Source organism: Propithecus coquereli, unplaced genomic scaffold (genome assembly GCF_000956105.1).
Source record: "Propithecus coquereli isolate 6110/MARCELLA unplaced genomic scaffold, Pcoq_1.0 Scaffold227, whole genome shotgun sequence".
Taxonomy (NCBI): Eukaryota; Metazoa; Chordata; class Mammalia; order Primates; family Indriidae; genus Propithecus; species Propithecus coquereli.
In genome coordinates, this window is record NW_012147808.1 from 1,910,665 (window position 1) to 1,933,877 (window position 23,213).

Below are 23,213 nucleotides of genomic sequence, written 5' to 3' on the forward strand. Positions count from 1 at the left end.
ACAACTAAAAATATATAGAAAAAATTAGCTGGGCATGGTGGCGCATGCCTGTAGTCCCAGCTACTTGGGAGGCTGAGGCAGGAGGGTTGCCTGAGCCCAGGAGTCTGAGGTTGCTGTGAGCTAGGCTGACGCCACAGCACTCTAGCCCGGGCAACAGGGTGAGACTCTGTCTCAAAAAAAAAAAAAAATTCTATCTTTGCCCCAGTGATTTGAGATGTCACCTTTGTCCCATTCTAGGTTTCTGTGTGTACTCAAATGTGGTTCTGGACATTCTATTCTGTTTTCCTGGTCTGTTGTCTCTTGGTGCGCAGCACCACACTGTTTTAATTATAGAGGATTTAGAGTACGTATCTGGTAGGGATAGTCTTCTCTTTTAATTTTTTTTATCTGGTATTTTCCTGGCAATTCTCGCATGATTGTTTTTCTGTATGAACTTTAGTATCAACTTGTCCAGCTCCATAAAAAAACTTGGTGGTATTTTTATTGGGATTATGATATATTTATAAATTAACAGGAAGAAACAACGTATTTTTGATGATGAATCATTGTATCCAAGGATAAGAAATGTCTTCGCATATGTTCAAGTCTACTATTGTATTTTTCCTTTTTTCTGAGACAGAGGGTCTTGCTCTGTCACCCCAGCAAGAGTGCAGTGATGTGATCATAGCTCACTGCAACCTCAAACTCCTGGGCTTAAGCGATCCTCCTGCCTCAGCCTCTTAAGTAGCTGGGACTACAGGCGTGCACCACCACACCCAGCTAATTTTTCTGTTTTTTGTAGAAATGGGGTCTTGCTCTTACTCAGGCTGGTCTTGAACTACTGACCTCAAGCAATCTTCCTGCCTCGGCCTCCCAAAGTGCTAGGATTACAGGCGTGAGCCACTGCGCCCGGCCTGTTATATTTTTCTGGCGTGCTGCAGTGTATTCTCTTACAATTTTTTCTCCTTAGCACCTTATTTTATATATTTGTGATTTCTTTCCTGTTTTTCTTAAGTAAATTAGCTAGTGGTTTGCCAGTTTTGCAAAAATAAATACCTAGGAATTTGACTAATTAATTAGGCCTATTATTTTTCTATTCTGTGCCTCATTAATTTCTTGCTTTTATCTTTTTAAAAGTTTTCTTCTGGTTTACTTTGCTGTTCTCTTTCTAGCTTGTGTGTGTGTGTGTGTGTGTGTGTGAGAGAGAGAGAGAGAGAGACAAGTTCTCGCTCTGTTGTCAGGCTACAGTGGCGTCATCATAACTCACTGCAACCTCAAATTCCTGAGCTCAAGTGATCCTCCTATGTCAGCCTCCCAAGTAGCTGGGATTACAGGCATGTGCCACCATGCCCGGCCTCTTTCTAGCTTTTTGAGCTGACAGTTTGATCTATTTATTTTTGATCTTTCATATTTATTGAGTAGAGCTATGCATTTTTCTCTGTTCACAGAAAACACTGTGGAGTGTTTTTATTATCACTATTTTTAAGAAATTCTGCAATTTGTTTCCCTTTCTTTTTCTCCTTTCATGTAAGAATTAATAGATGGGGCTAGGCGTGGTGGCTCACGCCTGTAATCCTAGCACTCTGGGAGGCCGAGGCGGGTGGATCGCTCAAAGTCAGGAGTTCGAGACCAGCCTGAGCAAGAGCAAGACCTCGTCTCTACCAAAAAATAGAAAGAAATGATCTGGACAACTAAAAATATATATATAGAGAAAAAATTAGCCGGGCATGGTGGCGCATGCATGTAGTCCCAGCTACTCGGGAGGCTGAGGCAGAAGGATCACTTGAGCCCAGGAGTTTGAGGTTGCTGTGAGCTAGGATGACACCACAGCACTCTATCCAGGGCAACAGAGTGAGACTCTGTCTCAAAAAAAAAAAAAAAGAATTAATAAATGGTTTTTAAATGTCAGGACGGAAGGGCCCTTTTGTATTTTGATTTTGTTAATAGTTTCGACTTTTGCTGCAATGCGATGAGAGAGTACTGTGTATAGTATTTCTGCTTTATGGAGCTGACTTTTCGAGAGCATGCTGTTTCAGTTTCTGTGAATGTTACATGTGTGCTTGAGGTGTGTTCTCTATCATCCATGTGTAAAGTTTGATATCTATAAATGTACCTTATTACTTCTTATTTAGATCATTTATATCCTTATTTAAGTTCACTTGATGTGTCTTGTAGTGAGTTTAGTGTGTTAAAATGTATTATTAATGTATTTCTATCTGCCTCCTGGCGCCTCTTGCAGTTTTTTATTTTATACGTGTGATTGCTTTGTTATTTGGTGCAGATATTTATGACTGTTATTTATTCATTATAAATTTGGATTTTAGCATTAAAAGTGTCCTTCTTTATATTATTTTCAATTTCAGAAGTACTATCTCTGTTCTCTTTTTGTTTCCAGTTGCCTGATATATCTTTGCCCATCCTTTTAATTTTAGCTTCTATGAATCACTTTGTTTTTGGTGTATCATCTCTTATATATAGCATAGATGGGTCTTGCTTTGTGAGCCAAATTAAAACTCTTGTCCTTGTTAAATAGGTGAGTTAAACCCATTCATATGGATATAATTGATAGAATTATCTCATTATTTTGTAATTATTGTGTATATTATGTTTATTTACTGCATTTTTTCCCCTGTGTGATCTTTTCTTTGCTTTTTAAGAAATTTACATACTTAGGAAGGTTTGATTTTATTCTCATTTATTATCTTTGGGCTTATACCTTTTCAAAATGCTCTTCGTTCCTTTCTTGTTTTCTTAGATAACCTTTCAGTTATACCTTTGAATTCCCACCTATTATTGGCTGTCCAAAAATCAGTGAGCTTATTTTACTTTCCTTTTTCTCTTTTCCTTTCATATTTTTAGTTACATTATTTCTACTTGTCTGAACAGTTATCCAGTCCTTTTACTGAAGTGATACCATTCACTTCAAGGTTAGATGAAGCTTGTCCACTAGTAGATTTTTCAAGAAGGGTCATGGGTGTAGAATTTCCTGAATTGTTATATGTTTATAACTGTTTTTCTACAGCCTCGACAGGCTAAAGATCAGGTTAGCTGGATATAAAATCCGTGGTTCACATTTTCTTTCCCTGAACTTTGAAAAATATAAATTAAAAAAATTTCCAAAAAATTTAAAACATTTTTATTGCTTGCTTTATTTGTTGATTTTGAAAAGTCTGATGCCAGCATAATTGTTTTGCTCTTGTAAAGTATTTGGTCTTTTTGCTTGGGGGCCTGGAGGATGTCTTCTTCATCTTTGAAACCTCAGTTTTTTTAGGATATGTTTCGGAAGTGACTGTTTCAGATCAATTTTGCCAGGTATCCAGTGGGTCCTTTCAATATGTACATTCAAGTTGCATGTTAATTTGAGACGTTTCTTGGATTATATTCTAAATATTAGTTCTGTCCCATTGTTTTATTTTTCTTCTTTAAGGACTCAAATTTCTTCTTTGACTTCAGTTCATTTCAACCACTTTCTGCTTTTCATTTCTTTCCATTGTTTTATCCATTTATTTTAATTTTTGAATTTCTGACTTGGTGTTTTTTTAATATCCACAAGTTTTCTTGAGGGTATTTAATTCACTTACAGTTTTCTTCTGTTTTGTGGTTGTGTTTCAGGGAAGAATTTTATTAGCTGAGATCTTTTTATTCTTATTTCAGTTTTCTTACAGTATCTTTGTATGGATCTATTTAGTTCTCATCTATTCGTTTTGTAGATTGGGGTTATTTACAAGATTCTTAATTTGATTGCACCTGCCGCTTTTATTAGTAGATAAAATTTTCCCATTCTCATTCCCACAAAAGTTTTGATATTAGATATACAATTAATTTGAAGTTTGGTTGTTCTCTGTATTCTGGTTATGTTGAAGGTGTGGTTTTTTGTGTAGGTTTTGTTGTTGTCCATGTTGTTCTATATTGTTTTTGGACGATGTATGGGGAGATTTGGATAAAGGCAACTACCATTAACCTCAGCAGACCTGTAGGTCTAACTTACTTTTTATTTTTAAAACAAAAATGTTTTCTCTTTTTTTTTCTTTTTGTCTAACTTACTTTTTAAAAGCATCATCCTGCCTGTTGGCTGGAGAATGGATTATAGGTGGGCGAAGTAGAATAAGGGAAACTAGTGATTCAGGGGAGGGGTGTCTGTGACGTGGGCAGAGGTAGAAGTGGTGAGAGGTGGCTGGATTTGGGATACGTGTTGAAGGTAGAGCTGACAAGCTTTGCTAAAGGATTGGACGTGTGGGGTGAGGAAATGAAGAGGCCAAGGATGACCAGAAGGGGTCAGTAGGCACTGGCTAGCTGTCGCCTGCAGGGGCGTGGCTGGACTATGAGCCTTGGTCCTGAGCACCACTGTTCTCTCTCAAGGTTACAAGCCAGAGGAAGGGAAACGAGGGGACGCTTGTGAAGGTGACAGTGGGGGACCCTTTGTCATGAAGGTAAGCTTCTCAAAAGGCCAGGCCCTGGTGGGTAGATCTTCCAGGGTGGAGAGAGTTGGGTGAGGAGGAACTCTGGTATTCAGAAACAGTTACCTTGACCTTAACTCTATTGGAAACCCAATCTTTCTTCCTCAGAGCCCCTTTAACGACAGATGGTATCAAATAGGCATTGTCTCATGGGGTGAAGGCTGTGACCGGGATGGGAAATATGGCTTCTACACACACGTGTTCCGCCTAAAGAAGTGGATACAGAAGGTCATTGATCGGTTTGGAGGTTAGAAGGCCACTCACATTCTGGTCTCCTCACTGTAAAATCACAGTAACTAATCCAGTGGAAGACTTATTTTTGTGGTTTGTTTCCAGAACTATAGTTCCCAATAAAAGTCACACTTTTCTCAATGATCCTCAATGCTCCCAGTGCTATTCGTGGGCAGCTCTCTGGACTGGGCTCAGGACGAACCAGTAATACTGCTGGATAAACAGGATTTAAGAAACCCACCACCTTCAGAACAGGCCAGATGGTGGGGAGGGGAAAAAAAAAAAAAGAGCCAGGTGGGAAGGTCAGAAGGGAGATGGCACGTGGAATTTATGAGCATTTAAATGTTCCACACTCAGGGCTTCTTTAATGGATTACCTCACTTAATCCTCACAAGAGGTAGGTAAGTAAACTGAGATGTGGAGAAGTACCTTGTCCAAGGTCATACAGCTAGTAAGTAAGGTCAAAGTAGGACTTGAAACATAGAAGATAGAGTGAGGCCTGTGCTTTCAGTTGCTTTGCTGTAAGGGCCATAAAGAGCTTGTTCTGGGATTGGAGAAGAGGCAGAATAGGGGTAGTGAGGGGTGACTAGATACATCTTTCTCTTTACCTCAAACTTTCCTGGCAAGTCCCTGCATCTTTCCTCGTGTCATTAAAATGTCAGACCTATGCCCCCAAAAGGCTCAGTATTTAAATGTCTTCATTTGATAGTATCATGGGACATATAGTGGCTAGGAGCATAGGCCCTGGCGTCAGACTGCCTGGGTTCATATTCTGGCTCCCACCTCAAAAGAAGTAACTACAGTGGAGTCACCTGGCCTCCTTGAGTCTGTTTCCTTTACTGCCATTCTTTGGGCTCCATGGGGATTGGTCCCACGACCCCCCCCACGGATTCCAAACTCCATATATGCTCAAACCCCTTATATAAAATGGCATAATATCTGTAAATAACCTACATACATCCTCCCGTATACTTTAAATCATCTCTATATTTCTTATAACACTGAATACAATGTAAATGCTGTGTAGTTATACTATATTGTTTTTATTTGTATATTTTCATTGTTGTATTGTTATTTTTTACTGTTTTCTCTCCCCCATTTCTAATCTACAGTTGGTTTAATCTGTAATGCAGAACCCACGGATATGAAGGGCCAACTGTATATTAAAAGACGTGCATGACATTACTTACCTTGCAAGGTCATGAGCATTAAGGGAGAGAACTGACATAGTGTACTTAGCACAGTGTCTAGTACCCCGGCAAACTCCATAAATCGTTGCCGCCTGTGTCCTCACTACGTCTGCCAACTGGGCTGGGCATCCGGCCTGGCTGCTCAAAGTCGCTCTGCCACTGACCTCCTCCCTCCTCTGGCCCCTGCAAATAGCCTGTGGGTGGGGTTGTTGCTTCCTGGAATTTTCCCTCACACAGCAGTTATCAGACTGGAGCAATTTGTTTTTCCAAGAAATGGTACCTCGAGAGTATATAAGTGGATTCATAATTTGGACAAATTTAAACATTATGAGTCATAGAACTTCAAAGACGCCCTTTCATAGCACATTCTTCAAGGTTATTGTTGGCAGAGGTCACTGGCGGGGATGGAGCATGGCTGTGTGTTGAGATGTTGAGATGTCTCGCGTTCTGTCCTCTCATTCTTTGGTCCTGATTGCCTGGAAAGCAGGGTGAAAACTGGGAATTCAGTGAGTTTGCAGGATCTTGACAGCCAGAGCTTTAACCAGAGCAAGGGGGAAGGGATTAACAACTAGTTAACTCCCAGAACCTGCTTATTAAACAAGGGCACATAGTCTCACGTGACTGTCTCTCTCCAACACAGCTGTCAGTGTTGTAAGCTCTGGACACTTGGGTTTTTCAAATCAGTTGTGCTAATTCCAGCCCCAAGTGCAGCCACTCTTTCTAAATATGTCCTTGTACTAAAGTACTGAACTCCTCCATCGTCCCTTCTATGAAAACATACCCACTCCCATGTTCCCATTATAGGGGAGAGAGGAAAGTTTAATTTCAGTAGGTGTAGGGGCCACCTGAAAATGGTTAACTGGAACAAATAGAGCATTCATTTGATGGAAAACTAAGGATTCATTTTTAATCAGTCTTTCATTTCTTGAGTAGGAGATGGGCTATGAGAGAAAAGTTCCTTTGAACTTTTTTACTGCCCATAAAAGTCTCCCCCTGAATCTGGAACCTCTGTCCTGAAGAGTTTTTCTGAGTGTGGAGTTCATTCCAGAGGTGAATACTCAGTTGACTTTTGGTCCTTCCTCAGACTGAATGTGAAGCAACTGTTAAGTCTTGACCAAAAGAGACTCAAGATAGCCAGGCAGGAAACTACTAAGCTCTCTTAACCTCCATTAGTCAAATGAACCCAAATCCAGTTGCAGCATGAGAACCACTATGGCCTAGCCAATCCCTGGCTGCAACCTTGCATGCATTTGGGCAGCAAAGTGGTATGATGCCTAAGAGCTCCTTGAAACCATGGCGGATGATGGGAGGGAAGTCACAACCAAAACCTCGAAACAGGGAAGGATGAGATTTCTCTGCTCCCCTAGGAGCTGCATGTGGAACACAGGAAAGGTGAGTTCCTCCTATTGCAAAGGAGTAAAAGATAGCTCCAAAGATGTGAGCCAAAAACAGGTGAAGGCTCCATAAGCACTAATTAACCTTTAAGTGGCTAAATACCTGACTGCTGCCACAATGGGTGACAGAACTGCCCAACACTCCCAAATATGGAGCATCTTGGGAGACAAGTATAGTTAATGCAAACTTTATTTATAAAAGACTCTTAAATTAGTTATATCATGCCATGCATTCATACAGAATACAGTGACCCTTCAGGGCGACAGGGACAAGAGCTCACAAACTGAAAGGAAAACTATTAAAGAGTTTCTAACAGCTAGGAAAGATTAGGACAATTTTACAAATGAGCAATTAAAAATAAAAGAAAAAGGATCTGGAAACTAGTCTGAGCTGAGAGGAGGGCAGCTGTTTACAAGTCTGTACACTAAACTAACCCACAGACAGTCTTCTAGCGCGGTGGGACGCTGAAGGGGAGCAGCAGAGTATGTGCAAATGTTTGTGCCACACGACTCCTCCCCCAGCTCCACGGCATGATACATACAACCAGTTTGTGTACACTAGGCCTGCTGAGGCCACTTTAAACTATGAGGACTTCTAGTTTAGTAAACTAAAGCTGCAGGTGCCAGGGGAATGGGCAGCTTCATTTGCGACTGCTCTTTATTCTCTCCAGTCTTTTTTTCAAGTCATCGATGTTAGCTGTGGAGGAGGAGGATGTGGTCATGGTTCCTGAAGAGTGAATCTGGTTAGAATCCAGGTCTGAATGCTGGTGCTGCTCCCGTGACTCCCGGAGCTGAGAGAGTTTGCTGTGGAGCATGTCTGTGGAGGAGGCGACAGTAGGAACTGCTGGTTTGGAGAGCAACGAGGTCAATGGAGGCCGATCGTCCTGCTATTGGGAAAAAAGGAGATGCTGTCTCAGATCAGGTCAAGATGCAGCTCCAGAACACACACCAAGACTGAGCCACTTCTCTGCGGGCCAGCCTGCCCCTGATCTGCTTGTCACTGCCCTCCCTGACCCACACAGAAGGAAAGGAGCAGTACCTTTGCATTGTCCAGACCACACCGCTGTCGGAGGATCTTTAGCCTTTCCAGGTAGACAGATGGTCCCACCTCTTCTCCATTTGTGTTACCTATGGAGGACACTGTGCTCGTGGGAGTGGGTACACACGTGACCTCCATCTGAGGGGAGATGCCTAGAGAGGAAAATGTAGAAAGAATATTCAGATACACACATACTCCTCCTCCTACTAAACTGCCTTAGTTAATCTGCCACCAAAGAGAACAAGTAAGAGTTTACTGGGCTTGAATATTGCCATTGTACTTGAAAACTAAAAAATCCACAAGAATCCCCCTGGAGTTGGTGATAAAGGGTGCTCCATGAGAACTTTAAGAATTGATACAGAAAGGCAGAATGTAACCTGGGCCATCCATCTACATCCTGTGTCATGTGGGGAGTTGTGTTCCAGTAATTCCAGGGTTGACTTGGGCAATCCAAAAAAACTAAGCTACTCCTGAGGATATTGTAATTGCCCAACTAAAAAACCTGAGGACCTTAAATGTTCAGGAGAATTGGATTAAGTTTAGCCCAGTTGACACACGGGCAAGCTCTTATCCAACTTGTGAAGGAAGCAAGGAGCTTAAGGCTATGTTGTACTCATGGGGAAGAGAGGGAGAAACTGAGGTGTCCCATAAACAGATAGGGAACAGGAACCTGACTATCTGTATCCCCATCACTAAGATAAATATTCTGGGCTAGGAGTGGTGGCGCATGCCTGTAGTCCCAGCTACTCGGGAGGCTGAGGCAGAAGGATTGCTTGAGCCCAGGAGTCTGAGGTTGCTGTTAGCTTGGCTGACGCCACGGCACTCTACCCCAGGCAACACAGTGAGACTCTGTCTCAAAAAAAAAAAAAAAAAAAAAAAAAAAAAGATAAATATTCTGGCAGGAGGGAAAAACCAAAAACCAAAACAAACAGCAAATCACAGTTCCTAAATTTCTGAGAAGGAACAATCATAAATTACAGGCATTTAAAATACCTAATTTGATATCAATGAAAATGTATTAGGCTCAAAAGATAAGGTACTGGGAGAGAAAACTGCCTTATGGTAGGCAGAAAAGTAAAACTGGTTACTCCAGGGAAAAAGGAAGGATGTTGAACATCACCAGAGAGGACTTTGGAAATAAGAAAAGGATGCCTATCCTGACAAAACAAACCATGGTATGTCCACTTGTCACATTCTATTTGACATTTTATTCACCACACATCAAGAAAAACACTCTTAAGGTCTTGCAGAAGGATAATTTAAGGTGTCAAAAAAAAATTCAACTGTTTTAGAGAACACAGTTGAACTGAAGCTTCAGCCTCACAAGACGTGCTGAGAGAGAATATGACTGGTGTATGAAAACCACGGAGGGAGGCGCTTTATAGGCAAACTCTCATATGTAAGAGGAGGTGAGTTTCATTGAACTCAGAAAGAACACAGGACTGGTGAAGGGAATTTTGCAGATGGGTCTGTCTTTTCTTGGTTTAAGGCTCGTGACAGCCATTTTCAATAACTGAAACCTCCTAAATCTGTCTTTTGTCTCTAGATCTTGTGGGCAGTAATTCTCAAACAGTGCCTTTTTCATTGTGGGGACAATAGTATTTCAGCTTAAACTTAGTTATAGCATTCATTCATATCATCGAACAAATACAGTCATGTGTTGCTTAATGACAGAGATACGTTATGCAAAATGCATCATCAGGCAATTTTGTCATGTGCAAAATCATATGGTATACCTACATAAACTTAGGTGGCATAGCCTACTGCACACCTAGGCTGTATGGTAAGGCCTATTATTCCTAGGCTACAAACCTGTACAGCATGTTACTGGACTGAATACTGTAGGCAACTGTAACACAATGGTAAGTATTTGTGTTTCTAAACATAGGAAAGGTGCAGTAAAATACTGTAAATGAAAAAATGGTACAGCTGTATAGGGCACTTACAATATGGAGCTTGTAGGACTCGAAGTTGCTCTGGGTGAGTCAGTGAGTGGGTGGTGAGTGAATGTGAAGGCCTAGGACATTACCATACACTACAGTAGAATTTATAAACACTGTACACTTAGGCTACATTAAATTTATTAAAAAAATAAAGTAAGGCCAGGCGCGGTGGCTCACGCCTGTAATCCTAGCTCTCTGGGAGGCTGAGGCGGGCGGATTGTTTGAGCTCGGGAGTTCGAAACCAGCCTGAGCAAGAGCGAGACCCCGTCTCTACTAAAATTAGAAAGAAATTAATCGGACAACTAAAAATATATAGAAAAAATTAGCCGGGCATGGTGGCGCATGCCTGTAGTCCCAGCTACTCGGGAGGCTGAGGCAGGAGGATCGCCTGAGCCCAGGAGTTTGAGGTTGTGACCTAGGATGATGCCAGCACTCTAGCCCGGGCAACACAGTGAGACTCTGTCTCAAAAAAAAAAAAAAGTAACTGTGCTACAACATTATGATGGCTGTGATGTCACTAGGAGTTAGGAATTTTTCAGTTTCATTATAAGCTTAAGGGACCACTATCATATATGGGTCCATCTTAGACCAAAACATTGTTAACTAGCAGATGACTAGAGCTACTGAATGCCTACTATGTGCTAGGCAACAAAACAGATAAAATCCTTCCCCTTGTGGATTTCAAATTCTAGCAGAGACAGATGCCAAACAATTAACCTACTTAATACTAACTACATTATATGGTACACTAGCGGTGGTAAGTGGTATGGCGTGGTGAGGGGGTACATAGGTTTAAAATAAGGTCTCACCAAGAAGGTGGTATCTGAATAAAGATCTGAAAGAGGAAAGGGAGCTAGCCAACAAGGCCATCTTAGGAAGGGCATTCTATGAGTAAGAAACAGCGAGTATAAGGCCCTAAGAAGGCACATGCGTAGGGCGGTCCAGAAACAGCAAGGGGGCTGGAAGGGTTGGAGTGGAGTGACAGTGGGATAGTAGGAGATGAGGTCCTTGAAGTATTGGCAGGTCATATAACACGGGACTTCAGAGACCTGGTAAGGCCTTTTGCTTTGGCTGAGTGAAAGGGAGAGCCTCTGGAAAATAGCTGAGTTGTTTTGATGCTGTGTGTAGAAATGAATAGAGGGAGGCAAGGGTGGAAGCAGGGAGATAAGGTAGGAAGACAGTGCAATAACCCAGGTGAGAAAGAATGTCCAGACTAAGGTGGTAATGGTGCAGGTGAGAAGTTTGGGTGGATTCTGCATATAGTTTGCAGTAGAGCCAAAAGGATTTCCTGACAGAGGAAGAGAAGGCTCAAAAGCTTTGGGTCTGAGCAAACTAGGACAAAGTTGCCATCAACAAAGATGGAGAGGAATACAAATGGAGCAGGTTTTGGGGGAAAATCAGGAGTTTTTGATGTGTTGAGTTTACAGTGTCTACTAGAAACCCAAGTGGAAGTATCATGCAGGATACTGCAGTTTGGAGATCACAAAGGTGGTCTAAGCTGGAGATTTCAAAAAATTGGGCCTCAGGCTCACACCTGTAATCCCAGTACTTTGGGAGGCCAAGGTGGAAGGCTAGGGGTTTGAGACTAGCCTGGGCAATATAGCAAGACCTCGTCTCTACAAAAAAATAGAAAAAAATTAGCCAGGCATGGTGGCATGCACCTGTAGTCCTAGCTACTTGGGAGGCTGAAGCAGGAGGATCGCTTGAGCCCAGAAGTTTGAGGTTGCAGTGAGCTATGATCATGCCACTGCACTTTAAGCCTGGGTAACAGAGCAAGACCCTGTCTCTTAAAAAAAAAAAAAAAAAAAGAAAGAAAAGTCAGGGAGAGCAAGAATCAATCAGAGGCCGAGAAGGAATGGTCAGTGAAGCCAGAAGAAAACCAAGATAACGTGGAGAACTGGAAGCCAAGTGAAGAAATTGTCCTAAGGGCAGGAAACATTGACCACTGTCCAATACTGATGATGGGTTAGTGACTGAGAATTGACCGCTGACTTCATTTTTGCAATGGGAAGATCAGTGGTGACCATTAAGTATTGAGCTTCAAGGATATGAATTTAAACCAACCAAAACTTCAGCTTCCTGAGCTGTGAGCTATTTTGAGCTTATTCCTGGAGCTACTAAAGGAAGCTATACCTGTTGAAGTGGGAATACGGCCTTTGCCCTCCCTCTCCATCTCAATCACTCGAAGGCCCCTCTCAACATAGCTCTGGAAGAATTGTGAGGAATTTTTCAGAAACGGTTCAATATCGGCATCTGAATATTTCTTCTTATATTCATACAACTCCGCTAAGCCCTGGTGAACAAGAAAAAGGAAGAGGTGGGGATGGATGTTAGCGTCCCTTTTCCGTAAAGCAGATACCCATTTTGCATAACCCTTTCACTCTCACCTCTTTAGTGTTCTCTTTAGAGCCAATCTTCTTAAAAATCTCAGCTAAGAAATCATTTACTTTGGCCTTTGATGACTTTTCATCCTGAAAAGTTGAAAGACAAAAGGAAGGATTGGTTAGACTTGAGTTATTAATTTGTATGTGATGGTTGGATATGAACAGAAAATGCCTCAAAATGTGGGCCTTACTGGTAGGTTTCCCTGCAGATAACAGAGGCACCAGCACTGCAGGGTCTGCAGCAGAAACATTAACGTTCTGCGTTACTGAATGCCTCCGGTCTTAGCTTTTCACCTCAACTTGATGAAGAAGGAACTGGCCCATTCCTCTCCAATTAAATAGAGCTAGCTCACAGTGGATTTATCTGGTGACCAATGCCTTAGGCACCTTTCTTGAGAACCAAAAAGGACATGATTATAATTAGTTTAGACTGAAAAATTTCAAGGTGGAAAATGGTTACTGAACCACAGAAAGAGACTGATTAGATCAATCCCTGAGCGTTAAACCTTCAGAAAAACAGTCTCCAGGCGACCTACACCTTAGACAAGATCACTTCAGTGCAACCTCAATTCCCTCAATCTTTCAAGGCAGGCCACTCACTAGTCGAGATGCTCCCTTTTCTGTTTCCTTATCAGACTTGCTCCCAGTCTGGTCCATGCTATGCTTCATCATCCGGCAGAGGTGGGCCTCCAACTCTGACTCATTCTTGTTGTCAATCATTGTTAGGTGGTCTAGGATCTGAGAGACACATGCACATTCAAATGGTAGCAATGCCATTACCATGATGTTCTTTTTCTCAAGCTCCCTTAGAGACCAGTTGCTATTCTCACTCACCTTGGGCCCTTTTAATTTGCATAAGGTATGCAGCAGAGTTTTTAAGGTCCTTATGGGAAATTCACTTTTGCATTGCTTCAGTTTCTCTTTGGGGAAGACCTTCATAAAAATGTGAATATCCAGAAGAATTCTGTCCAGGTTAATGCTGTTGATGGTATCAGGTAATAGTCGAACCATTCTCCAGAGACACTATTGAAAAAAGAAATAAAAGTGATTGAAGAATGAGGATAATTTGTCACCATCATGTTCCCTGAGCTCTGGGCTCACTTCTAAAACATGGCCAGGGATATAAATGTGGTACAGCATATATTTCAAGTTCAGCTGCTAAAATATGAAAGATTTAAATTACCGCAACCATGCACTGACTGAAGTGTGACCAGTCACCCATCTAACCATCCATTTCTTCTCTTCCTTCCTACTCTCCAGAGATAGGGGCCATCATTTAATGTGAAAATGTGGAAATTCTGTCTTGGGTTTCCTTGGTACCTGAGAGTAGAGTAGTTCATATTGCTTAACCAAATCTAACCTAAGGAGACAAAACTACTGCAGCATAATAACAGTATTATGGTTATTACAGTTATAGATATGTTCATATGGGATCTTCCATGAAAGAGACCAAAATAATACAGGGCTATACACATCTTTATCCCAAAACGAAATCTGTCTCATCAAACTTCTTGCCTTTTGATTTTAGAAAAATTGGTGAAATAATGACAAAGTGCCCTCTCCTTTTCACTATTTGAGGCCAAGAATTGTTTGGGCCTGAGTCTATGACCACACCACCCTGAACATACCCCATCTCATCTGATCTTGGGAGCTAAGCAGGTTCGGGCCTGGTTAGTTACTTGGATGGGAGATCACCTGAGAGTACCAAGTGCTGTACACTTTTACTTATTTATTTAAACTTTTCTTTTTTTTTTTTGTAGAGACAGGGTCTCACTGTGTTGCCCAGGCTGGTCTCTTGCCTCGCCTCCCAAAGTGCTGGGATTACAGGCATCAGTCACTGCACCCACCAGCTATAGGCTTTTAAGAATTGTTTAGACCTGAGTTTGGGGTATAAATTGGAGGAAGGGAAAATTGAAGACCAATTATATTTTTCAGGTGTAAATTAGTTGATTTGAGCCTATGTCTTTCTTAGCTGCCACTCCTTTTTCTCCACACTTTCACGAAGTAATTGCATCTTTGAAAGAAAGGAGATCAAATCATTTTAACTTCACCTTCATAACAAGTTCTGAGAATTTGGGAGAACTGGCTGTTGCTAGCAGGCTGTCCTGAAGCAAAACGAGTAGGGCGCTGGGGGAAAAAAACAAAAACAAAATCAAACGATAGCATTAAATTTCAAACCTGCATTCCAGTTAAAATCAGTAATTGAAATCGAAAGTCCATGTGTAATATTCTGCATCCACCTGATAAATTTTTTTTTCTTTTTATTTCAGGATATTATGGGGGTACAAACATTTTGGTTACATGTTACGACTTTGCCTCACCCAAGCTAGGATTAGAGGCGTGCCCTTCCCCCATACAGTGCTCACAGCATCCATTAGTTGTGAGTTTACCCACCCCCATCCACCTGATAAATTAAGTGTTCATGGATCAGGAATTATTTTGGACTATTTGACATTCAGTTAAGAAAATAAACCTCAATTAAGCTTTTTAAGTTTCCACTTGGTAAGTGGCAAAGTTTGTCATTCTATTTGTCATTGGTAGGTGAGAAAGCAAAAAATGTACCTGAAATATACATGAAAGATGTAACTGACAAACTTTACAGTCCTGTTCTAGAAAATTCATGATATTGGCTGCCTTACTTTAAAGTTACCCGTTTTAGCTGTTGTCTCGGGCTGAAATACCTTTGGTCCATGAAGAAGAAAAGAATAATAAAATCAGTTTATTAGGCAAACCTAAAGTTATGACTGATCTAGTTTCTATGTGTAGACAAAAGAGAGGATGTCCCCCCGCTCTACTGGCTGAGAATACAGATGTACCTTAGGATGTTGGTCTGGTCTGACTTCTCCAGAACCTTCACCACCAAGAGGTTCACAGAGCGGATAACCTGCTGTCCTTCTTCTAGATCTTCAATCCGAGAATCCAGCATTAAGGTGATAAGGCCATGCATTAGGTCTTTCAGTACTCCAGTGGAGGCCTCTCGGGCCAGGCTCTCTATCTGAAACAGCTACCCAGACAAATTGTTAGGGAGGTGTAAAACTCAACACAGAGAGCAAAGGACAAATGTGGATGACATATTCTGGTAAACATTCCATTACACTGTATTTTTAAAAATTCAGAGTGTTAAGAAAAAAATAAAAATCACACACTCCCCTATGCCGCTAATAATAGGCAAAATTAATTGGTGTGTTTCTTTCCAATTATAAAAGTATTTTTTTTACATGTCAAATTTATTGTTATGCACAATTGGTAATTTCTGGCTAGTTGGTGCCATAATTCCACCTTTTTCTCCCCAATTTAAGAAAGCATATTGAAATGCAAGTCGATGAGAAGGAAGGTCTTCATTATCCTTATAATCTGCTCTAAAGGTAAATCATTTGCAAAATTTTTCCCTTTTTAGTTGACGTAATAATTGTACATATTTATGGGATACAGAGTGATATTTTAATACGTATGTAATGATCAAATCAGAGTAATTAGCATTTTTAATGTAAGCACACTAATCTGTGAAAAGCCAGGTAGGGCCTACCATGCCTGATGGAGAAACTTACAGGAAGCAGAATTCTAAGTGATCTGTAAGCATTCTACTTTATATCCTAACAATAAAGTAAGCCATAGTATAGCCCAACATTCAGTGGAAGTAGTTAGTAGCGTGCTATACAATGCATGTAAAATTCTACCACGTGACATAGGACTCACTGGAACATCTGCATTGACTCTGGCTTTAGAACCCCAGTGGGATGACAGATTGATGGGAAGTTCAAGTTCTGCAGAGGTGCCCTTACCGAAATCATGTTGCCAATGATACAGCTATACAACTTGATGATCTCATCCTTCTCCAATTTTTCATCTGCCATGTGTGTGTTGTAGATGAGTCTTAGCTGCATAAATGTGGCTATCAGAAACTGATCAATATGGCCAGACATGGCTTCAGCTTTGTCTTCTTGTCTCAGAACCTCATCAATCTGATAACAAAAATTCCAAGATATATTTTCCAAGCTTGATACTTCTTTTTTTTTTTTTTTTTTGAGACAGGGTCTCAGTTTGTTGCTTAGGCTAGAGTGCAGTTGGCATCATCATAGCTCACTACAAAGCTCAAACTCCTGGGCTCAAGCTATCTTCCTGCCTCAGCCACCCAAGTATTTGGGACTACAGGCACATGCCACCACACCTGGCTAATTTTTCTATTTTTGGTAGAGACGGGGTCTGCTATGTTGCTCAGGCTAGTCTCAAATTCCTGGGCTCAAGTGATCCTGCTTCCTTGTCCTCCCAAAGTGCTGGGATTATAGGCACGAGCCATCACACCTGGCCCCAAACTTCATACTTCTAAGTAGCAGGAAGACACTACAGGAATTCTTTGTAAGAATATATATTAGCAAAGCACTTCCAATATCTTACCTTGAAAAAATTGAGTTAATTTTCATATATTAATAAATAACTTGTCCTTAAGGATTCAATCATTCAATAAATATTTACTAAGCAAGATACTATTAGGTGAATTAAGTCACAGATCCTGTTCTATGAGGTTCACTGTCTAGTTAAGGGACTAATAATCCCTATGTTTAAATGTTCAATTTATTAAAAAGAATGCTTTTTAGACTCCGTAGACAGGGCTGATATTAAGATCTCCATTTACAAGATGAGAAAAGTGAGGCTCAGAAAAATCAGACTACTTAGTCCACACTCAAAACTCAGGTTTCCCACATATTGCTCCAGTGTTAGGCATTATGCTCATATCCAATCTATTACTAAGTTCTGTGGACCCTACTTCCAAAAGATACCCTGAAACCATCCCCTTTTCTTTCTCTCCACATTCGCCTCCTAGTGGCACATGATAATATTAATAATATTATCTTTCAAATGAATTTTCGCCATAGTTTCCTAATAGGTCTCCTGGAATCCACTCTTGCCTTGTCAATAATCTGGTCTCTATAGTGGCCGAGTAACTTTTTCTGCAATTAAAAAAAAAGTGCAAACATTATAGAAAGTTGAAAGTAAAGAAACTTTATCCTGAATCATCTGAGAGTATATTGTCAATCTCATGCTCCACAAACCTCTGATACTTTAGTGTATATTTCTTAATAACAGGAACATTCTCCTTCATGATCATAACTATCAAAGAGAAACTTCCATTGACGTTATCACCATCTAATTCTCAGACCCCATTCAATTTTCTCCAGTGACCCTGATTACATACTTTTATAGCAAAAGGCCAGTCTAGAATCACACACTGAATTTAGTTATCACATCTCTTAGCCTCTCCTCTTCAGTCTAGGACAGTTTTTTAGTCTTTCCTCAACTTTCCTGACCTTGACACTTTGATTAGATTCAAGTTATACAACATGAGAAATATTAGCAAAGTGATGCTGAACTCTTACTGGATCCTATTAGGTGGCTTGTAATTTCATTTTGTTGTATTATTGATGTTCACTTGGACCAACTGATTAAGGTGGCGTCTGTCAGGCTTCTATACTGTCCAGTTATTCTTGGTAATTTGTATATATATATATATATTTTTTTTTTTTTTGAGACAGAGTCTGGCTCTGTTGCCTGGGCTAGAGTGCCATGGCGTCAGTCTAGCTCACAGCAACCTCAAACTGGGCTCAAGTGATCCTCCTGCCTCAGCCTCCCGAGTAGCTGGGACTACAGGCATGTACCACCACGCCCGGCTAATTTTTTCTCTCTCTATATATTTTTAGTTGTCCAGATCATTTCTTTCTATTTTTTAGTAGAGACCAGGTCTCACTCTTGCTCAAGCTGGTCTTGAACTCCTGACCTTGAGCGATCCACCCACCTCGGCCTCCCAGAGTGCTAGGGTTACAGGTATATGAGCCACCAAGCCCAGCCAGTAATTTGTATTTTTTTATATATTTTTCCTTTGGATTTTGTGGGCAGGTACTATAAAACTATGTATATGTCCCATTTCTCTTCAAATTTCAGTTAGTTACTGCACAGACTTGTGGTTTCCCAGTTTATTAAATTTTGTTAAGTCAATAAATTTACTGAGTTTTATTCAGTTTATTGGGTTATAACTTATTACTACCATTATTTATTTAGATGCTCAAATTGTTCCCTATTTAAATACAGAGAGTCTGTTCCAGTTGGCTTCTGTGTCCTTCTGACATGTCTCTATCATTCTTTGAGCTTATCTTTGCTGTCTGGCACAGTAAGATGTTTTAGGATAATCCTGTATTAATAATTTACCCGATTCAGCCCTGGAATCAGGCACTTCTCTAAGGAGCCCACATTCCTTTTTGTGGAAAATGGTATTTAGAAGACCTGGGTGTGCTCGTTGTTGCTGGGGTATTGCTGGTCTCAGTTCGTCTCACTGAAAAGAGCTAGGGAACAAACGTACAGTCATGTACCCTTAATGACATTTCGGTCAAAAATGGACCATATATACAATAGTGGTCCTACAAGGTTGTAATATGTATTTTTTACTGTACCTTTTCTATGTTTAGATATACAAATACTTACCAAAGTATTATAATTGCCTATGGTATTCAGTACCGTAACATGCTGTACAAGTTTGTTGCCTAGGAGCAACAGGCTATACCATACAGCCTACGTGTGTAGTAGGCTATGCCATCTAAGTTTGCGTAAGTATACTCTATGATGTTCACACAATGATGAAATTGCCTAATGATGCATTTCTCAGAAATGTATCCCCATTAAGTGACATATGATTGTGTATTATATACCTATATATGTATATTATATATAACACATTTATCCCTCTTGTATGTGTGTACACATACATTTACATTAATGTTTCTTTCTACATCTATATATGAAAACTTAAGTTCATACTGTTGCATCTAATTCTGGTCTAATATCACAGTTCATTCTATCTTGCTCTCCCCCTTCTATGTTTGTAACTCGTTTCTCTAACAGGGAGAAACTTGGCTCCCATTTTCCTTGTATTTATTTATTGACCAGTCCCTTTGTATGTAACCAATCGTCCATCTCTGCCACCAGCCATTCCCCATGCAGATGCCCACTTTTCTTGCTGGGCCCCGGATTCCCCCCCCATTCTGAGCCACACTACGTGCACTGCCTCCCCACCCCCAACACACGTGGACATCTTCCTCACCCTGCTTGGGGTCCTACTACCATGACAGGCTGTCTCCTAAATGGACACCCTCTTCATCCTGCTTGGTTCTGACTCCCTGAACTCTGTGTCACACTCCTATATGGACACCCTCCTCATAGTGCTTGGGCTCTGAAACCCTCACATTAGGCCACTATGACTCCCCACTCCCATGCCCTTGCCACAACTATGGATGCCTACCTTGCTCTACCCTACCTAATAGCTTTAGAACTGGACTGTTAGGGAAGGGAAGCAGAGGAAGAAGAAAATTTTGGGTTTTTTTTTTTTTTTTTGTTGAGACAGAGTCTCGCTCTGTTGCCCGGGCTAGAGTGCCATGGCATCAGCCTAGTTCACAGCAACCTCAAACTCCTGAGCTCAGGAGATCCTCCTGTCTCAGCTTCCCCGAGTAGCTGGTGACTGACACCTGGCTCATTTTTCTATTTTTAGTAGAGACGGGGTCTCTCTCTTGCTCAGGATGGTCTCGAACTCCTGACCTCAAGCAATCCTTCTGCCTTGGCCTCCCAGGGTGCTAAGATTACAGGCACATGCCACCATGCCCGGCCAAAGGGAAGCAGGAGAAGATTATTTTTTTTTTAAACATGTAACTTTGTTTAAAATTTTCTAATGGCCTCCCATCACACTTAAAATCCAAACAACTTACCCTGTCACTTTCAAAGCCCTGTATGATCTGATCACTGTCTGCCACTCAAACCTCATTCTGTACCATTCTTCCCCTTCAACATCATCCTCGAGGCACGTGGACCTTCTACTGTTTCCTAGAACATGGCAAACTCATTGCTACCCTGGGCCTTTGTGTACTAGCTATTTCCTCTGCTTAGAATATTCTTACCACTGATTTGCACATCAGGCTTTTTCTGATCACTCAATCTAAGTAACTACTCAGTCTTCCTCTCTCCTGTCCATCACCCCATTTGAGTTCTATTTTCACAGTAATTACTGTTATCTGATATTTTCTTTCTTTCTTTTTCTTTTCTTTTTTGGAGACGGTCTTGCTCTGTCACCTGGGCTAGAGTGCAGTGGCATCATCATAGTTCACTGTAACCTCAAACTCCTGGGCTCAAGTGATCTTCCTGCCTTAGCCTCCCAAGTAGTTAAGACTATAGGTGTACATCACCACGGCTGCCTAATTTTTTCTATTTTTAGTAGAGATGAGGTCTCGCTCTTGCTCAGGCTGGTCTTGAACTCCTGAGCTCAAGCAATCCTTCTGTCTAAGCCTCCCAGAGTGCTAGGATTATACGTGTGAGCCACTGTGCCCAGCCTATTTTCTTTACTTATTTGTTTCTGTCCACTAAAATCTAAGCACATTCCATGAGAGTTGGTCCCTACTTGCTACTGCTGTTATCTCTAGCCTCTGGTGAATGAATGCAATTACAAAAATGCAAGGCTCTCCGAAAGCTATATCCTCTGAGGCAAGTGATGACTGAGTGGCCCCTTCGTACTTTTTCCCTTAGGGCAGTACTGAATATTGCCTGCATTCTCTAATCCTATGACTCCACCAGTGTGCAGCCCACTACTTTTATAGCCGCTACATTCACCAGTGGGATCCCTAACATGGGAGAACCCTCATACCTGGGTCAGAGCTTGGATACTCGTGTTGATGTCACCACTGGCTACTTGGGAGATAATGAAATTGATTGTGGATGCTGTATTACTGTGCATGTCATCGAAGTGTGGAGAAACAGCCCGGATCCTAGACAGCAGAGCAAAGGGAAAACTTCAATCTCTATTATAAGACATCCCAGTAAGCTGGAGTTATGCAATTCCCCACTAGATATAGGTCTTAGGAAAAAACTGCTATCACTCGGTAATCAGTTCTAAAACATTTTAACTGCACCCTACATAGAAGGCTCATTTCACTTATGCACGCTGATGATCATGAACTGCTTATATTTAAACAAAAGAGGTTTAACTTACTTGGGTTCAGGAATAAGGACCGGTTCAAAAATGTCATCCAGTTTGTGCTGGACAAGTTCTGGCATCTCACATCGGACGGTACCATTGTCATTCTCAATCTCATCTAGATCCAGCTGGAATTCTCGGCGGACCATCTGGGCTGCCTCAGGATGCCCACTCATGCTTCGGGCTTGGCTAAGGGAAGCAAAAGGAGGCTCCTGAACTAAAAGAGATTTCTTAATCAAAGGGCAAGAGTAGCACTGCATTGCCAGTTGTCCCAAAGCTTCAGGACAGATGTTCAACTTCTGGTTTCAGCCCCCCTGAATGATTTAAGTCCTTGAGTCTAAGCAAGTGCCTTAAATGGTCAACAACTGATTTATGAATATCCTAAGAGAGCAGAAAACTCTAACTTGTAACTTTAACTTACATTACCTGCCAAGTTATAAGTATTCTTTTTAGTTAGTTCACTAATGCTAATATACCTGTACTTCTGTCCAGATGGGGCAGAAAATAATTAATAAAGCATACTTATATTGACTCAAGCTCACAACTTAGGGGCAAATATATGAGAAAAATCTAGACTGGCTGGTTCTTTTCCACCAAATTAACCATTTTAAGTTTTCCTAATCATAAGCATCATTCCATGCAGTATTCAGTACATTTTATACTCTTAGGGACAGTTAGTCACCCCTTTTTAGGAATATTCACTCTTGACAGGCCATTCTTCACATCTAAGAAATAGAGATTCAAAGTTTCCAAATCCAAACTGGTTAAAATTATACTTATGACACAACCCAAAATAGAGCTGTCTTGCTTAGGAAGCAGCATTTTGAGTCCCTAAGCCAATTCTGGGTTGCATGCATTTTATTTAGCCTTCTCTCAAGAATAGGAAACTAAGCACAACCTAGTATAACACAAGGAAGAAGGTGAATCAATATTTTAGCCACATGACATTGAGTTGTCATTTCTGCTAACCACTGAACTTTCATGAAAGGGCTTGATTCATGGTATACATATGGACACCCTCTACCTTGGTTATAAACTCTAAGCCAGTTGCCCTCCAGAGGGGATGAATCCAAGTCAGAAGTTAGAAAGATATAAGAGCCCTGCTAATGAGAAATTAGCAGGCAGTACTTACATCCTATAAGTGCGATACATAATTCTGTCCACGGAAAAGCAGTGAAAGAAGGCACAAGACCATTTAGAAGTGGTTTTGAGACAAAGACAAAGACAATGAAGACTGAGGATTAAACATTTGGTTACAAGACATTTACCCAGACACTTTGTCATGCATGATAATGGCTGCAAGAACTCAGGATTATGTTATGGGACAAGCTCTGAGCACACAAGGCAAACTCCATAGAGACGCTTTCAGACAATTATCTCTATTCTACATACTTGAGTTTGGAAGACATGTCTTCAGCTGGTCCCTTGCGTAGCATGTTGGCATTGGAGCTTATGCTCTGTGTGCGCTGAGGTTTCTCTTCCACCTGTTTTATTGGTGCAGCAGAGGGCCTCTTTGCTGACCGCTTAATCCTCTCCTCAAGCATGCTCATATCCTTTTCAGAAAGCTGTAAAAAGTCATCAAATTTAAT

At 41.1% G+C, this 23,213-nt stretch overlaps 2 protein-coding genes across 3 annotated transcripts in view; one reads left to right on the forward strand and one right to left on the reverse strand.

The window, feature by feature from the left end:
- F2 (coagulation factor II (thrombin)) overlaps positions 1-4,813 on the forward strand; it is a 15,038-nt gene extending 10,225 nt beyond the window's left edge. For both annotated transcript variants that reach the window (XM_012645177.1, XM_012645176.1), the window contains exons 13-14: positions 4,339-4,409; positions 4,545-4,813. In XM_012645177.1, the coding sequence (XP_012500631.1) occupies positions 4,339-4,409; positions 4,545-4,688 (215 nt within the window). In that variant the 3' untranslated portion in view covers positions 4,689-4,813. The remainder of the gene's footprint in view (positions 1-4,338; positions 4,410-4,544) is intronic.
- Positions 4,814-7,419: 2,606 nt separating this feature from the next.
- CKAP5 (cytoskeleton associated protein 5) overlaps positions 7,420-23,213 on the reverse strand; it is a 95,732-nt gene continuing 79,938 nt past the window's right edge. The window contains exons 32-43 of the mRNA XM_012645100.1: positions 23,017-23,189; positions 21,640-21,813; positions 21,295-21,415; positions 16,400-16,579; positions 15,434-15,621; positions 14,669-14,744; positions 13,452-13,640; positions 13,218-13,355; positions 12,621-12,704; positions 12,367-12,526; positions 8,291-8,442; positions 7,420-8,138 (exon numbers count right to left, since the gene is read on the reverse strand). Of these exons, the coding sequence (XP_012500554.1) occupies positions 7,893-8,138; positions 8,291-8,442; positions 12,367-12,526; positions 12,621-12,704; positions 13,218-13,355; positions 13,452-13,640; positions 14,669-14,744; positions 15,434-15,621; positions 16,400-16,579; positions 21,295-21,415; positions 21,640-21,813; positions 23,017-23,189 (1,881 nt within the window). The 3' untranslated portion in view covers positions 7,420-7,892. The remainder of the gene's footprint in view (positions 8,139-8,290; positions 8,443-12,366; positions 12,527-12,620; positions 12,705-13,217; positions 13,356-13,451; positions 13,641-14,668; positions 14,745-15,433; positions 15,622-16,399; positions 16,580-21,294; positions 21,416-21,639; positions 21,814-23,016; positions 23,190-23,213) is intronic.